The sequence below is a fragment of the Mobula hypostoma genome, chromosome 17, assembly GCF_963921235.1.
Source record: "Mobula hypostoma chromosome 17, sMobHyp1.1, whole genome shotgun sequence".
Taxonomy (NCBI): domain Eukaryota; kingdom Metazoa; phylum Chordata; class Chondrichthyes; order Myliobatiformes; family Myliobatidae; genus Mobula; species Mobula hypostoma.
The window spans coordinates 14,084,668-14,103,847 of NC_086113.1; the positions used below are offsets into that span (position 1 = coordinate 14,084,668).

The 19,180-nt window shown below is 41.4% G+C and overlaps 1 protein-coding gene across 3 annotated transcripts in view; it reads right to left on the bottom strand.

The window, feature by feature from the left end:
• The window catches only part of LOC134357865 (adenylate cyclase type 2-like), a 523,538-nt gene that overhangs the window by 127,176 nt on the left and 377,182 nt on the right, over positions 1–19,180 (bottom strand). For all 3 annotated transcript variants that reach the window (XM_063069584.1, XM_063069586.1, XM_063069585.1), the window contains exon 9: positions 16,745–16,903. In XM_063069584.1, the coding sequence (XP_062925654.1) occupies positions 16,745–16,903 (159 nt within the window). The remainder of the gene's footprint in view (positions 1–16,744; positions 16,904–19,180) is intronic.

Here is a 19,180-nt window from a genome sequence, read left to right on the forward strand (position 1 = left end):
TGAAGGCAGCTGAAGCTGTAGACCGTGAAGAATAAGAGTAGGAAAGAACAGGCTCTTTGTTCATCACTGCGTTGACAGCTGACAACATACTCTTGAGCTTTCATTGCAGGCATAATCTCTGATCCTGTTCTTCTCCCTTCCTTATACCATTTTAGTCATGCCTATAGCATTCTCACCTGAGGCAGAAGTTTACCTACCCAATTGTACCGTAGGACCTGCATTTGTAATACAGGATGACACGTCATTGAAGTACTGAATGTAAAATCAAGGTTCAAATATTTCACTCAAGGCGGAGATATAAAAATTCCTGGTACCAAATGAAGAGAAAAAATAATATCCTTGAGCTTGTCGCCAATCAATATTGCCAAGCTTATTCCTGTTTTTGAAACCTTCATTTTAATGTGACCAACACATCATGATAGTAGTGGTTGTATTTTAAAAGTAATTCATCTGAACACTTCTTCTTGCTTTTTGTTCCAAACTTTTGCATTGTACCTCCTATCATTTTCATAACCCAATTCTATGAGTTTCATTTACAGTATAATTCTAGTCATAGATGAAGATCTGTATCAGATTATTCCGCAAGAGCTCAGCTCAAAATACTGTACATCAAACCTTCTTTTCTCGTTACCTCAGAGACTTAGCTAATGATTTACTTTGTCAAGACGCAAGCATATTTTCTGCAAAATTGTGCTGATCATTCCTTTCATCCAGTTATTTTGACTCTCTAACTTATGGATGCTGTTTAAGTTTACTTGCATCTTTCCTGCTCCCAAAGCAAGCACCATGCGAGGAACAGTGTCGCACCATGCACAAAATCCCTGTCGACTATGCAAGGGTGAATTATTTTGGGTAGTGTGACGCAAAAACTTTTGTCGTATTGTTTTATTTTAGGCAAGGGGAAAACTGTTTTGCATCTGAACTTCTAGGTAATCTTATCTCATTAATTTATACTCACAAAGAGGAAAATGATAATAAATATACCAAACCAATTTATATGTAGTTTGTTTCACCAATCACAACTCTTCTTTTTACATCGAATATACCATATGTTCTTTATGTTAGTAAGCAAAATCATTATAAAAGTGTAAAGTCCTTCATGGGTTAATGAACCCTCTTCTCCTTTTCCAGTCAGTGGCACCCTCGCTCTCAGTCAGCACCTTGACGTTCAGTTCCTCCTCATCTCTACCCCATGCCAGCATTCCCATTGTTGCTCTACATCAGCCCTCTTCTCAGCAACACACCTGATTTCTGTCTTTATTCACTTCTAATGAGAGATCATAGACTTGGAATGTTCGGTCGGATTCTCTCTCTACAAATATTTGTGGAGTATTTCTGACATTTTCTGTATATATTTCAGATTGCCACATCTGTAGCTTTTTGCTTTTGAATGCCACTCCTTCTGCCTGGGTCGTTTGGCGGCTCTTCCGAAGTTTGGAAATTACAACATTAAAATAAGGATATTTATTCCATCATGTCTATGGATACACAAATCCCCATAACCTATCGACTCACTTCATCTCATGTTCTTGATATTTATTATTAATATTTTTTCTCTCTTTCTTCTGGGCATACTCAGTAAATCTAAGAACCATAATAGAATTAATAAAAGACTGCACCCAAAAGGGCAAACAACCAATGTGTAAAAGACAACAAACCGGGCAAATATGAAAGAAAAAATAAATAATAATAATAAATAAATAAACAGGAAATATCATGAACGTGAGATGAAGAGTCATTGAAAGTGATTCCATCGGTTGTGGGAACAGTTCAGTGATGGGGCAAGTTAAGTTATCCGAACAGATTGAAGAGTCTGATGGTTGAGGGGTAATAAATGTTCCTGAATCTGGTGGTGCGGGTCCTAAAGCTTCCGTACCTTCTCAATGGCAGCAGCAAGAAGAGGGCATGACCTGGGTGGTGGGGGTCCCTGACGATGGATGCTGCTTTCCTGCGCCAATGCTCTGTGTAGATGTGTTCAATGGTGGGAGGGCTTTACTTGTGATGGACTGGGCCGTATCTACTACTTTTTGTCGGACTTTCCATTCGAGGGATTTGGTGTTCCCATATTGGAACAGTGCACCTAAGAGGGTTTCTTAAAACAGGATGTGAATAACTAAAAGAGGGGCTTTACTGGACCTTGTTTAGGGAAATGAGCCTGGCCAAGTGATGAACCTTCCCGTGCAGGAACATTTAGGAAACAGTGATCATAATTTCCTGAAATTTAAGGCAACTATGAGTAAAAATAAGAATAGACCTTGTGGGAAAGTATTAAATTGGAAGAGGGAGTAGGCAGGAGCTAGGGAGAATTAATTGGGAATGGACATTTTGGGAGTAGAGATGCATGAAGACCTCTGCAAAGGCCACAGAGCAGGTAAATTCCAGTAAGATGGAAGGACAAGTATGGGAAGGTAAGTAAGGAAACCTTGGATTATGAGAAGGGTGGTGAATTTAATAAAGAAGGAAGCACATGTAGGGTTTAGGAAGCTAAAATTGAAGTATATGAAGAAATCAGAAAAGAATTCAAGAGGGTTTTTTTGGAGAGCCAGGAGGGGCCATCAGAAAATCAAACAGAATTACAAGGCATTCAAAACAGACATCAAGCATAAGACATAGTCATAGTCATACTTTATTGATCCCGGGGGGAACTGGTTTTCGTTACCTAAGGCGATAACTAAGCAGAGGGTGGGACCACTAAAGGATAAAGAAGGGAACATGTGCTAGGAGGTGAGGAAATGAGGGTGAGGTCTGTAATGAGTACTTTGCATCAGTATCCACCAAGGCAAAGTGATAGATGGTAACACCGGCGTGGAGCATACTGATATGCTAGGGCATTTTTAGGTACAGTAAAGAAAGATGTGATATCTTGAAGAATGTTAAGGTAGATAAACCTCCAGTGCCTGTTGGGATACTGTATATAGAGAGATGTCAGTAATGAGATTTCTGAGGCTTTGATCAAGATCTTTGTTTCCTCCCTAGTCATAGGCAAGATCCTGGATGGCTGGTGAGTGGCTAATATTGTTCCTTTGTTCAAGAGAAATAGGGATAGTCCTGGAAATTTTCAAACTGTGAGTCCCATGTCAGTGGCATGGAAGCTACTGTACTTGAAAGGATTATTAGGGATAGAACTTATGAACATTTGGAAAAGCAGGTTATGTCTTACTAACTTGATTAATTTTTTCAAGGAGATGATGAAAGTAGGGCAATACCTGTAGCCTATGCAGATTTTGGTAAAGTGTTCAAAAAGATCCCTCATAATAGGCTCATCCAGAAGATTAAGGTGCAAAGGATCCATAGTGATCTGGCTGTTTGGATTCAGAACTGGCTTGTCTATAGAAGACAGTGGGTAGTGGTTAATGGGTCTTATTCTCGCATGATCAGACAGCTGGTATGTTCTCCTAAAATGTCCACGTGCATTTAAGGTGAGGGGGGAGTTTTTCAAGGAGTTATGCGAGTTAACACTTTCTGACCCTATGTCACTCCTTTCTAATGATTTTACTTCAGTTTTTACCCACAGAGCAACAACAACACCGCATTCCGATATAATGTGGATTCTTGGACATTAAGCTCCCAGCTATAATCTTCTTTCAGCCATGATTCAGTGATGCCTACAACATCATACAAGCCAATCTGTAACTGTGCTACAAGTTCATCTACCTCAGTCTATATACAGCACGCTTTTAAATATTGGTCCTGTATTCTCCCTTTTCGATTTTGTCCACCTCATTCTGTTGACTGTAATTTTGTCCTATCATCATCCTCTCCTTGCTAGGAGTCTTACTGCACATTGCCTCCATTTCTAAACCAACTACCTCATCCTCAGCACTATCACTTCGGTTCCCGTCGCCCTGCCAAATTAGTTTAAACCCACCTGAACAACTCTAGCCAACCTGCCTGCAAAGATATTGTAACCCCTCAGGTTCAGGTGTAACCAGTCCCTGTTGTACAGGTCATACCTTCCCCACCTTAATATGAGCTTGCTGCCTTATATGTGCTATATGTGACCAGTGCTGCATGTGACTGTGTTACACCTTTGCCCCAGAAGAATTCTGGTTCATTTGGCTGTATTCATGAATATTCATGTATGGTTGAATGACAACTAAACCTGAATTTGAACCTGAAAACTGTTTAGCAGAATTTACTGCAAAGTCAATATGATTCCCTATTTCTTGCAACACTTATTAAGTATAATTTTTTATACACTGTATACATTTTATTGTAATTTATATCATTTCTTGCATTACACTGCAATCTTGCCATGAAATAAGTTTCATGACATCTGTCTGTGATATGAGACCTAATTCTGATTCTATCATTATGATGTCAAAAATCACAAAAAAAGTATAAGTAAGTTATAAATTCATCCATTAACAAACAACAATTTTCACAGCAATTTAATATTGCAGGAGAGTTCATGAGGAATTTTAGTCAGAATGCTTGATTTTTCCCACCGCATCGCTCTCTGGGATTGTACCTGTCCTTTATCCTCACACCTGTATAAACAAGGTGAGGCTAATTACAAATGGCAGCCAGTCACACTCGAAGTCTGCAGCTGCCCAGCTGCCCAGCTGCCTGGCTTTCTCTGTTACTACTATAACATGACCTTTGTGTTTGACAGTTGATTTAGCACGCAGTACAATACAAAATCTGTTACACTGATGAGCTCTACTCATGGAGACCGGGGAAAGGAATTGGAGAAAATAGCAAGTCTCTTTTTAAACAGCTGGTTCAGCCTATTTAGATAAGGGCTGCGGGGGATATGAATGTTGTCTAGAGATATGATAATTCTCTCCAGGGTTTTTCTATTTCAAGGGAAAGGCAGGTGCCAAAGACATGCTGGCAAAGGCATATACACCATGGGAATTAGATATCTTCCTTTTAAACCCAAAAAGGACTACACCACACGAGTGCAATATCAGCTTCTTCATTATGACAATAACAATTAAATTAGTTTAATTTGCAAAAGCAGATCTTGTTAAGTGAAACAATTACAATTGTATTTCAAATGGATTCTTAGTAAGTTCATGGCCAGCATTTCTCAGAAGCTTATGCTCACAACTGGCATAGAGCCTGGTCATACAGAAGCCGAAAGCTGACAGCAGCAGGATGAATGAAGGTATGTGCCAAACTTAGCGTACACTCAAAACCAGAAAAAGACTTCAGTGAGAACAAGGATAAATAATAACTTATTTTCAAAATGTGCTTTGCAGATACAGATTTAGAATTTTCATTATTGTTATATTTGAACTATGAGTAACCCTGACAACCTTTCAAAACAGGACTTATAACAGCACAAATAACTTGGTTGCTGTTTGTTAATGGATGAATCCATATTTACTTACGTTACATTCAGTGACTTCTGAGGCTTATTAATAGAACAATAGGAGAACATTGGGCAAGCAATAAAATAATCAGCATAAGGCAATTTATCACAATTTATAACATTATGACAATAAAACTCATTTGTATCACCATAATGAAAATCTGTACACCGGCTTGTGCAACTTGCCAGTTTTGGCAGTATTCCCTTTTGGCAGCAGATATATTGCCAATAGAATATTCCAGAATAACATTTACATCATATGCAGTCTCAAAGTTTCAAAAGGCATTTGAAGTAGAGACTTATTCTTATAGACTTCCCATGAACCAAATCTTCTTACATTCTAGTATTCAGTGAGGAGAAAGACATGGGCAAACACAAGAGATCCTGTAGATGCTGAAAATCTTAAGTCTCACACACACACACCAGGAGGAACTCAGTGGGTCAGGCAGCATCTACGGAAGGGAATAAACAGTTGACATTTTAGGCCGAGACCCTTCATCAGCAAGGTAGATTGTGCTTGAATTTGGAAGAGGTATATTGATATTGTAGGGCAAATCAATATTAAGGAGGAGGAGGTATTGGTTTTGTTAAAAATCCCTAGGGTGTAATGAGACTCGTCCCAGGATACTTAAGGAAGTGGTGGAATCAGATACGATAGTAACATGTAAGAGGCATGTAGACAATATATGAACAAGTAGGGAATACGAGATCAGTTTAGGTTGGTTTCCTGTTAGTGCAAATATGATGGGCTGAAGGGCCTGGCCTGTATGAACACTACTTCACCATTCCTCCTTCTCACTATTTATTTTTTATAGTAACTAATATTAATTTTTTATGTCTTGTACTGTACTCCTGCCACAAAACAACAAATGTCATGATGCACATCGGTGATAATAAACTGGATTTTGATATTAAGAGCTCACTTTGCATACGGGTCTAGAAAATTTGAAGCAAGCATAATGGAGCTAACAATCTGTGATTCTGAGGCCACAGGATAGATTAGAGGGTTGATTACAGGCTATTCAGAGAGATTTGATTGCTGAAGGGCTCCTCCAGCGAGAACTTCCGAATGCAAGATAATGTCACCGTATTGACCTACATATACGGCAAAGAGGCACCACCCCCATCCAACCATCCCTGACCCTCCAACCTTCATAACTCCTCTTCTCCCTCTTTCCTTTACTTGCTCAGATGTGAATCATGCTAATTTCACTCATTTTAGAATCAGACAATATCACTGAAATATGTTGTGCCATACATTAAAATTCCATAAATTACAATAAGAAATAAGTATTAAAATTAAATTAAATAAGTAAATTAAAGAAAGCAAAAATAGTAAGGTAGTGTTCATGGGTTGGTTCATTGTCCATTCAGAAATCTGATGGGGGAGTGAAGAAGCTGTTCCATGCGTATGCTCTGACCTATTTCCCTTTTATCATTCACTACAGTATTTTCTCAGGCCGACCCAAACATAATTTTCAAAATTCATGACAAAGAGCAGATAGTCAATGCTTCCTATTTCCTTGGGTCTGTACCTTTTTCTGAAAATCGGCCATGGGCTTGAATGGTTAGGTTACATTTTCCTTCTGCTTTGATGCGACCTAACTTGTAGAACTTCTGGATTTCCAGCATCTATGGTCCTTTTGTCTTCAGACCTTTAAATACAGTGGCTTCCGGTTAACTGGGACACATCAGGACCAGGATATTTTGGCCCAATAACACAGCTGCCCAATCAGCCAAAGTTTTATGGAGATAGTTAAAAAGGAATAAAAACTACGAACTACCATTTAACTGAGTACAAATTATGTATTTAAATGAAATGCAGAACAGACTAGAACACTCTCCAAACTAGTACAGTACCATAAAACTGAGTATTAGTTCTTAAAAGTTTTTGATGGAGAAATTCATTCAATGTACAGTGGTGTGTTCTTTTGATTGACTGTAAATAAATAAAATCAATGTAGACACCTAGTGGAGATAATGGACTGCCTTCACACAATGCTCTTGACAATTGCAACTTCCAAATCTTCATTTTCATTGCAACATTCAAGTTGATTGTTGATACATTCAAATTGTTCATAATTCTTGTTGAAGTAGTGAAATAATTTCATTTTCACTCCGAGCCATTTACAGAATCTCCAAGCCTGAATACTGGAAAACACACTGAGCAAAATGTTTCTGAATTGCCTTACTGCTTATTTCTTGCCAAATATCAGTGACAAGAAACACTGTTTTTTGAACACAAGCGCACGCAACCGATGAGCATGGTGTTATGTCTAATGGCCGCACAAGTGCACAAGACTGAAGCCTGTTAGAAACTGTTCAGCAAGTCTCCTATCCCAATTAAGCAGCATCGTGTCCCAAGTAAATAAAGGGAGTCCTGGCTGTTTTCACGATTAGCTTCTGTTCTTTAAGAGATGTCCCAAATAAATCGATGCACCGATTAACCCATGGCCCAATTAACCAGAATCCACTGTACTCACCATGGGGCACAACAAGGAACACAGCTAGAGAAAGGAGTGTTGTTTTGTCAGAAAAAGCTCACTTTGTTTCAGTTCCAGGCCTTGAAATGTATCACGACTGGTACAAACAAGAACGGCATTGTAACAAGTGGAAGGTTTTGCTTCATGGGTACTTTGGAGCTCAATCCTCTATGGGAACAGCTGCATTTTTAGATGAATATTAATAGGGGTTCCACATTTAATGCAGCACAGTTTTGTGATAAGTCATTAATCAGATAATTAGGTCCTGCAACACTTGCAATAATGCATTATTTGACAGTAAGCCAAAATATGGGTAATAACTAGATGTCCTAATTGAGTGCTTTCCACTTCACTACATTTCCCTAATGATGCACTTAAATAACAATATTTTTAAATCTGTGATTGGGAAACTGCTGTTTTTTTCACCCAGATGCTACTGCACAACTTGTCACTGAGAAAACAGGCCGCTACTTTAGTACATTGCATGTACAACAGTACAGCCCAGGAGTAGGCCCTTTGACCTACAGTGTCTGAACAGACCATGATGCCAATTGAAACTAATCCCATCTGCATATTGTCTATATTCCTCTAGCCCCTGTCTATTCATATGCACGTATAAATGCCTCTTCGAAATTTCAATGGTATCTGCTCCCAGCACTTCCCCTGGCGGTGCATTCCAGGCAGCTTTCAGTCTCTGTTTATAAAGCTTGGATGTTTCCTTTAAACTTACCCCCTCTCACCTTTATGCTATGTCCTCTGGTATTTCTATACTAGGAGAAAGACTGTGGCCATGCGCCCTCTCTACATCTCTTATACGTTTGTAATTTTATATACGTTTGTATTTTCTTTATCAGGTTACCCTTCAGTCTCTGTCATTCTTGACAAGTCAGACCAAGATTGTCCACTCTCTCCTTGTCGTGAACACTCTCTGATGCAGGCAACACCCTGGGGACGCTCTGGTACATCCTCACCAAATCCTCCACATCCTTCCTGCAATATGACAGCCGGAACCGGACATAATACTTCAAATGAGGCCTAACCAAACATTTATACAGCCGCAACTTGACTTCCTGACTGCTCAACCAGAGGTTATAGGTTAAGGGTAAATGGCCAAATGTGTAAAGGGGACCTGAGGGGAACTCAAGAGGGTGGTGCGAATGTGTGAACGAGTTGCCAGCAGAACTCAATGATGTGGGTTCAATGTCAATACTGAAGAGAAGCTTGGATATGTACATGGATGGGAGGGATATGGAGGACCATGGTTCAGGTGCTGGTCAATGGGAGTAGGCAGATTAACCGTTTGGTATGGACTAGATTGGCCAAAGGGCCTGCTTCTGTATGTAATTCTCTATGGCTGTATGACCCTGAATGACAAAGGCAAGTATGCTGTATATTTTCTTTACCACCTTATCTCCTTGTGTTGCCACAAATTCTGCTTGGAACCGGCCATTAACTATACACTTGCCCTTTACATTTGGATCTCCCAAAGTATAATAACTCACATTTGTCTGCAATAAATCCATCTTCCACGTCTTTTCTCACTTTTCTAACAGAATCCTTTGACACCCTTCATAACCATTCACTAATCTGCCAATTTTTGTGTTACCTGCAATCTTACAGGTTGGCCGACCTCCATTTTCATCACAAAAAAACAAAGGTACCAGCGCTGAACTGAAGCGGTCTAATATTCTAGCAGGAAGGTTTGTTAATGCTGCACAGTGGGGTTTAAACTTGAGCCACAAGGGCCAGCAAAGTTAGTGGAGGGGTTGTGGAGGCAGATATTGGTAAGACCTCAGATGAAGTTAGGAACCAAAAGGTTGAGCATGGAGTGACTAGTGTCCTGAGGTGCAAATATTTCAGTGCAAGAATTATCGTAGGAACGGTGGATGATAGTGCTGAAGATGAGGTAGATGGTTTACAAACCGAGACAATGGGTAGTGAAGAGGGGCTGTTGATAGGGAAAATTGCAGTCAACAGGATGAGTTGCAATGTAAAAGGTGGACAAAATTGAAAAGGGGTGAATATGGGACTGAAGGTGTTGTATTTGAATATGGAATAAGGTAGATGAACTTGCAGCACAGTTGCAAATAGAGGTATGATGTTGTAGGCATCACTGAGTCATGGCTGAAAGAAGATCATAGCTGGGAGCTTAATGTTCAAGGAATACATATTGTATCAATAGGACATGCAGGAAGGCAGAGGGAGTGGCATTGCTCTGTTAGTAAAAACTGAAATCAAATCATTAGAAAGAGCTGATAGAGGGTCGGAAGGTGTTGCACCATTGTGAATAGAGCTACAGAACTGCAAGGGTAAAAGACTTTGATGGGAGTGTATACAGACCCCCAAACAGTAGTAAGGATGTGGCCTACAAATTACAATGGGAGATAGAAAATGCATACCAAAAGGACAATGTTACAATAGTCATTGGGGATTTCAATATACGGGTAGATTTGGAAAATCAGGTTGGTGCTGGATTCCAGGAGGGGGAATTTCCACAGTGCCTATGAAATGGCTTTTTAGAGCAGCTCATTGTTGAGCCCAATAGAGGATCAGCTATTCTGGATTGGGTGTTTGCAAAGAACTTGAATTGATTAGAGACCTTCGGGTAAAAGAACGATTGGGGCAGGTGATCATAATATGGTTGAATTCACCCTGAGATTTGAGAAGGAGAAGTTAAAGTCAGACGTATCAGTATTACAGTGGAGTAAAGGGAATTATAGAGGCATGAAAGAGGAGTTGGCCAGAATTGATTGGAAAAGAACACTGGCAGGGATGACGGCAGAGCAACAATAGCTAGAATTTCAGGAAGCAATTCAGAAGGCATAGGACATATACATCCCAAAGAGGAAGAAGTATTATAAAGGCAAGATGACACAATTGTGGCTAACAAGAGAAGTCGAAGCCAACATAAAAGCCAAATAGAGGGCACATAATAGACCAAAAGTTAATGGGAAGTTAGAAGATTGGGAAGCTTTTAAAAACCAACAAAAGGCAACTAAAAAAAGTCATAAAGAAGGTAAAGATGAAATATGAAAGTAAGCTAGCCAATAATATTAAAAAGAATACCAAAAGTTTCTTCAGATAATATAACGAAAAAGGGACGCAAGAGTGGATATCAGACTGCTGGAAAATAACGCTAGAGAGGTAGCAATGGGGGATAACGAAATGGCAGATGATCTGAATAAGTATTTTGCATCAGGCTTCACTGTGGAAGACACTGGCAGTATGGTGCAAGTTCCAGCTGTCAAGGTCATGAAGTGTGTGTAGTTACCATTACTAGAGAGAAGGTTCTTGGGAAACTGAAAGGTCTGAAGGTAGATAAGTCACCTGGACCAGATGGTGTACACCTCAGGTTTCTGAAAGAGGTGGCTGAAGAGACTGTGGAGGCATTAGTAATGATCTTTCAAAAATCACTAGATTCTGGAATGATTCCAGAAGACTGGAAAATTGCAAATGTCACCCCACTCTTCAAGAAGAGAGAGAGGCAGAAGAAAGGAAACTATAGGCCAGTTAGTCTGACCGCAGTGGTTGGGAAGATGTTGGAGTCAATTATTAATTTTGAGGTCTCAGGGGAGAATCAGTTGATGTTGAGTATTTGGATTTTCAGAAGGCCTTTGACAAGGTGCCATGCATGAAACTGGTTAACAATATGAGCCCATGGCAATACAGGAAAGATTCTAGCATGGATTTGGCAGTGGATGAGTGGCAGGAGGCAAAGAGTGGGAATAAAGGGAGCTTTTCTAGTTAGCTGCCGGTGACTAGTGGTGTTCCACAGGGGTCTGTGTAGAGACAAATTCTTTTTACATTATATGTCAATGATTTTGATAATGGAATTGATGGCTTTATTGCAAAGTTTTCAGACCATATGAAGATAGGTGGAGGGCAGGTACTTTTGCAGAAGTAGAGTGGCTACAGAAGGACGTAGGCAGATTGGGAGAATGGGCAAGGAAATGCCAGATGGAATACAATGTTGCAAAGTGTATGGTCATGATTTTGGCAGAAGAAATGAAAAGATTGACTATTTTCAAAATGAAGAGTAAATACAAAAAACTGAGGTGCAAAGGAACTTGGAAGTCATTGTGCAGGGTTCCCTAAATGTTAATTTGCAGGTTGAGTCTTGGTGAGGAAGGCAAGTGTAATGTTAGCATTCATTTCAAGAGGACTAGTATATAAAAGCAAGGATGTAATGTTGAGACTTTATAAAACACTGGTGAGGCCTCACTTAGGGTATTGTGAGCAGTTTTGGGCCCTTTTTCTTGGAAAGGATTTGCTGAAACTGGAGAAGGTTCAAAGGAGGTTCACAAAAATGATTCCAGGATTGAATGGCTTGTCATATGAAGAAGTGCTTGATGGCTCTGGGCCTGTATCCACTAGAATTCAGAAGACCGAGGGGTGATCTCATTGAAACTTACCAAATGATGAAAAGTCTCGATAGAGTGGATGTTTCTTATGGCAATACAGTCTAAGACCAGAGGACAGCCTCAGAATAGAGGGGTATCCTTTTAGAATGGGGGTGAGGAGGAATTTCTTTAGTCAGAGAGTGGTGAATCTGTGTAATTCTTAGCCACAGTCAGCTGTGGAGGCCGTCTTTATGCATATTTAAGGCAGAGGTTGATAGATTCTTGATTGGTCATGATGAAATGGCAGAGATGACTTGATAGGCTAAATGGCCTAATCCTGCTCCTATATCTTATGGTCTTATGAACCTTGTGGTACTCCGCTGGTCAGTGGATACCAGTCAGAATAATGCTTCTCCTCCACTTCCTTCTATTTTCTATAGTCTAGCCAATTTTGAGTCCAATCCCATATGCTTTGATATTCTGTGTTGCATACCATGAAGGACCTAACTGAAAATGTTACTAAAGTCCATGCAGGCAACATTTACTGCCCTGCCCTTATTAAACATCTTTGTCATATTCTCAAAAAAATTAATTGTTTATATGTCATGACCTATCTGCAAGGGCCATGCTGACTAGCCCTAGTAAATCAATGTATTTCCAGATGTGAAGAAGTCAAATCCCTGAGAATCATCTCCAATAATTTGCCTATCAGCGAGATAAGGCTCAGCGGCCTAGTTTCCTTGCTTTTCTCTACTGCTGTTGGTCATTATCCAATCTTTTGCAACTCCAACAGTGGCTAAAGAGGAGATAAAGATCCTTCTTAAGGCTCCAGCAACTTCCTGTCTGGCTTCTCTTTCCTATCTCAATAACCTGGGAAAATGCCAACAGGTCCTGGGAACATCACCTTAGTGGTCTTCATGAGACCTAACAACTCCTCCTTCTTGAGATCAACACGTCTAAAATATCAGTATATCTCCCCTGATCCTCCATATTCATCTCTTTGGTGAATATCGGTGTGAAGTACAGTACTGTGCAAACGTTTCAGGCACATAAATACAGCTAGGGGGCCTAAGACTTTTGCACAGTGCTGAGGTAGTTTTATGTATTGCACTGTTCTGATGCCTCAAAAGAAAGCAAATTTCATGACAGTTGAGTGAGGTAGAACCTTATTTCGATCTGGGTCTCTACTGTGGACCGAGAGTGGGAAGCGGGCAGCAAGGGGGGAATCACGGGTGGGAAAAGGGGAAAGGCAGAGGGGAGGGAGTGGGAAGCACCAGAGAAATATTCTGTAATGACCAATAAACCAATTGTTTGGAATCAAATGACCTTGCCTGGTGGCTTAGGGCTGGATGTGTCTGCAGTTGCACCACTCTCCCTGCCCTGGCACTGCTTTTCTGCCACTAGTCACACACCCATCCCACGGTGCCCAGTGCTCGCCATTCCCACATCCTTTCCTCCCACCAGATTTACAAACTCACTCTCTGCTCCACATTGACAAATTCAGTACTGTGCAAAAGTCTTAGGCACCCTAGCTATCGATCATAGCTATATATAAAGTATATATGTGCTTAAGATTTTTGCCCAGTACTATCCACCTTCTCGGGCTCCAGGCATAAATTTCCTTCTTTGCCTTTGAGTGGTCATACCCTCTCCATTGTAATCTTTTAAAAAAATATTTTTAATGCCTTAGAGTTTTCTTTAGTCCTAAGGACATTACATGGCCCCTTTTAAGCCATCCTTATTCCCTGTTTCAGTTCTTGTCTACTTCCTTTATATTGTCAAGGGACCTGACCAATTTCAGCTTTCCGATCTGTTAGAAAAAACAACCTTTTCCCAACATAGCATTTCCCTACCATTGGCCCCCTCCCAGGTCCAGTCTCATCTTTATGCATATATCTCTCATGATTAGAATCTTTCTTCCTGATATTTGCCTGGAGGCTGAGTGAGAATACAGGCTCTTTTGGGTAAACAGATTTTTCTCCTTTGAACTTTACAATGACACAATTAAGAAACTGGCTACTTATCCAATGGGAAGGCGAGTAGCATCAAACTGCAGCAGGAAGCAGAGAAGAAGGGGCATGATGATGGTGCAGGAATGAAGGAATTGGGCTGGAGACTGGGGAGGTGGTTGGCTTTAAAGATTGGAAAATGTAGTGGTAGTTGAGGAAGAAGGAGAGCAGCAGCCCTTGGAGGGTGGAGTCAACTGAAAGAATCGAAGGAGAAGGGAAATGGAAAAAAATCAAATGTCAAAGAGACTGGAGTAGTCGGACAGGTGAGACTGGAAGGCATGAAGTTAAGGTTAGATTGATAGGTAGACTGGAAGGGTCAGAGATTGATATTAGCATTCTAGAAACGGTGGAATAAGTCCCTTATTTTTTCTCCCATTCTGTACAGCAACACGTCTTCCAATTTCAACATGTCCTCTTCAATGGAATTTAAATCATCTCTTGCAGAACCTATCCACTGCCTTCAATTTTAAACCATGATGAGAAATCTGGATTGCCGCTGAGTGCCACAAGGGAAAATGGCATTGATATTGCAAAGCTGAAAGGGAAGTGTGGGACAGGAAGTACTGACAATAAGCTTCCCCTGGCTTCACTACATTTAAAGAATCAAGCTTTCTTCTGTACTGTGCATGACAATAATAAACCAATTCCAAAAACCAGGAGGGAAAGATGTTCAGGAAATGAATCTTGCATGAGGCAAACAACAGGAATTCTGCAGATGCTGGAAATTCAAGCAACACACATCAAAGTTGCTGGTGAACGCAGCAGGCCAAGCAGCATCTATAGGAAGAGGTGCAGTCGACGTTTCAGGCCGAGACCCTTCGTCAGGACTAACTGAAGGAAGAGTGAGTAAGGGATTTGAAAGCTGGAGGGGGAGGGGGAGATGCAAAATGATAGGAGAAGACAGGAGGGAGAGGGATAGAGCCGAGAGCTGGACAGGTGATAGGCAAAAGGGGATACGAGAGGATCATGGGACAGGAGGCCTAGGGAGAAAGACGGGGGGGGGGGTGACCCAGAGGATGGGCAAGAAGTATATTCAGAGGGACAGAGGGAGAAAAAGGAGAGTGAGAGAAAGAATGTGTGCATAAAAATGAGTAACAGCTGGGGTACGAGGGGGAGGTGGGGCCTAGCGGAAGTTAGAGAAGTCAATGTTCATGCCATCAGGTTGGAGGCTACCCAGACGGAATATAAGGTGTTGTTCCTCCAACCTGAGTGTGGCTTCATCTTTACAGTAGAGGAGGCCGTGGATAGACATGTCAGAATGGGAATGGGATGTGGAATTAAAATGTGTGGCCACTGGGAGATCCTGCTTTCTCTGGCGGACAGAGCGTAGATGTTCAGCAAAGCGGTCTCCCAGTCTGCGTCGGGTCTCACCAATATATAAAAGGCCACATCGGGAGCACCGGACGCAGTATATCACCCCAGTCGACTCACAGGTGAAGTGATGCCTCACCTGGAAGGACTGTTTGGGGCCCTGAATGGTGGTAAGGGAGGAAGTGTAAGGGCATGTGTAGCACTTGTTCCGCTTACACGGATAAGTGCCAGGAGGGAGATCAGTGGGGAGGGATGGGGGGGACGAATGGACAAGGGAGTTGTGTAGGGAGCGATCCCTGCGGAATGCAGAGAGGGGGGGAGGGAAAGATGTGCTTAGTGGTGGGATCCCGTTGGAGGTGGCGGAAGTTACGGAGAATAATATGTTGGACCTGGAGGCTGGTGGGGTGGAAGGTGAGGACCAGGGGAACCCTATTCCTAGTGGGGTGGTGGGAGGATGGAGTGAGAGCAGATGTACGTGAAATGGAGGAGATGCGTTTAAGAGCAGAGTTGATAGTGGAGGAAGGGAAGCCCCTTTCTTTAAAAAATGAAGACATCTCCCTCGTCCTAGAATGAAAAGCCTCATCCTGAGAGCAGATGCGGCGGAGACGGAGGAATTGCGAGAAGGGGATGGCATTTTTGCAAGAGACGGGGTGAGAAGAGGAATAGTCCAGATAGCTGTGAGAGTCAGTAGGCTTATAGTAGATATCAGTGGATAAGCTGTCTCCAGAGACAGAGACAGAAAGATCTAGAAAGGGGAGGGAGGTGTCGGAAATAGACCAGGTAAACTTGAGGGCAGGGTGAAAGTTGGAGGCAAAGTTAATAAAGTCAACGAGTTCTGCATGCGTGCAGGAAGCAGCGCCAATGCAGTCGTCGATATAGCGAAGGAAAAGTGGGGGACAGATACCAGAATAGGCACGGAACATAGATTGTTCCACAAACCCAACAAACAGGCAGGCATAGCTAGGACCCATACGGGTGCCCATAGCTACACCTTTAGTTTGGAGGAAATGGGAGGAGCAAAAGGAGAAATTATTAAGAGTAAGGACTAATTCCGCTAGACGGAGCAGAGTGGTGGTAGAGGGGAACTGATTAGGTCTGGAATCCAAAAAGAAGCGTAGAGCTTTGAGACCTTCCTGATGGGGGATGGAAGTATATAAGGACTGGACATCATTTGGCTGTTAGTTTTCCATGTAAATAGATTATGAATAGGCATATGGAAAGATGTCAAATAAATTTAAATGCCAAATATTAAACATGGTAGACCATTCGATGCTTGCTTACCCTGGAACACCTCCTGCTTCCATGTGATTCGCAAGAGTGACATCATGTGACCAGACATCATATTGCCATTTCTGTAATCCGATAACTCCACATAGGACATTCCCGGAATGAACTCCCACACGCATGTTGATATCAACTCCTGTGGCATCCCTTACCTTCCTTAAAAGTACAAGATCAAAATGAGCATGAGAAACTTTAGTTCAAGTTTGAGAACAAATTGAAAATCAGCTCCCCGTTAACCATTTCAGAACTCTAATTTTTCAGTCAACGTGGGGTTGGCTTTCATTTTCACTGTGGCTTAAGAAAGGAAAGTGGCAGAGTGATGTTCCTCTACACCATGTTTATTCAGTCTTCCTACAATCTTCCTCATGAATACACTTACCTTAATTAATGTATCAGCCAAAAATTAACCCTCAAGATGATTCTGCAAACTCCCTTGGAAAGCTGAGATGGTTTTCAGCAGCTTTTATGCATAGGTATAAAAATGCATACATGTCTTGGGTTCTATCTTCAAGAGCATGTCTCATCTTTCTCTAATTTTTGGACTAAATACATTCAGTCTACAATGAATGTTCCTTAATGTTGTTATAGTCGGGGGGTGGTAATGGGGACAAGCTCCCACTACCTATTAAATGCTCCCAATGGTGTGCAGCTCAAATAGCCTCTGAGAACCAAATCCAGCTCCTGGTCTTCACGTGTGGCTTAGCTATTATACCTGGTGGACCAATTCTACTGACAGGAGAAGAGACAAAGGTGGTTTACTGGTGCATTAAAACCAGTCGCTTCGGGCAGATGAGGCTTGTCAGCCATGGTTGGAAAATGAAAAGTAATCTCAAACCTCCGTTGCCTTCCTCCTACACCCATTCATGGGGGAAGGCTTCAGGAGTAAACCCCAAGGGAAAAATGCCGACAGAAAACTTCTGTGGCGCTGCTAGTGCAAAACTGCATTGGCCTCTCCCATTCCTTTGGGCTAATCAGATGCGTGGAGAGGGGGAGCTTGCTACATGGGCAACAACTTGCTCTCCATATTGTACTGGCCAGGCTTGTGTATCTAGACAGCTAGAATGTAACATCCATGGTCGACCCTGATCTACTACTACATGAATGAAGCAGTTAAAATTTACTTATTTGTTCTGCAGGTGTTTCGTAGAAATCACTATGATACACAATTAGACAACCACTGTTGAGGTAGAGTGATGTTCTCACTTCCAGATGAAATTGCTACTGGATGTCAAGTTTTCAAGAAAAGTAATGGGCTTTTTAAAACATTGTACTTCCAATAGTTTATACTGGTTTATCCATGTGCAACACACTGAAGGTGCGGGAAGAACACAGCAGGCCAGGCAGCATCTAAGGAAAAGAGTAAACAAGTGACATTCTGGGCCGAGACCCTTCTCAGCCCGAAACATCGACCGTACTCATTTCCATAGATGCTGCCTGGCCTGCTGAATTCCTGCAGCATTTTGTGTGTGTGTGTTGCTCTGGATTTCCAGCATCTGCAGATTCTCTCCAAGGGACCAGCAGTCTTTCCCCTAATTTTAAAATGACCTCAAGAGAACAAGGGACGCGATGGTATGCGATTTGATCAGTGATCCTCAATATGTCATGCTGTTCTGCAAATGATCCTTTGCTCATTTGATGTCAATGCCTCTCAAATTATTTGTTCTGTTGAAATGCTTAACATGTGAATAAAATGGAATAGTACAGCAAGAACTGCAAGATGAACAAGTGTCTTCAATGTAATGTGGTACAGCGAGTGTAGTGGAAAAAATATCGAGAGCCAGCCTGCTACAGATGGCAGAAGGTTGCCTCCATTACCACAAGTAGCCTGCCACCGCTAACTGCTTTCAGGGTAAAGAGCAAGCAATGCAGATTATTATTGCCCTTCCATACACCTTTGTCAATTTGTACTAAATAGCAAAACTATGTGTCTTCACGACAGATGATTAGAGGGCAGTGGTACAATTACAGCAGAGATTTTATACGTCAAGAGCTCTGTTAACAGAAGGCACAACATAAAATCACTATAATATACAATCAGTATGATAGCTTTGATTCGCTGAATCATACAATACAGAGCATCACGACTGTGTCAGGTTGAAAAAAACCCTGCTCTTTCTCTGCAAATTGTTCCTTTTCAACCACATTATTTCTTCAATCATAGTTTGAAAGTATTTTTGAATCTGCTCCTATCACTTTATCAGGGGTAAATGCATTAGATCACAATGTGAAATGCTTTTTATTGTCATTGTGGCCTCTTGTTCTTTTTCCTGCTGCGTCGGCCTGCGTTCATAATTTTGAGCATAATCTACTAAATTCCCACTTAACTTTCTCTGTACTGAAGAGAGACAGAAAAAAGTGAACAGCTTCTGTAGTTGTTCCATCGAATAAAGTCTTGCTTCCCTTTCTCCGTTCCCTTCCTAAGGACTTCCTCGA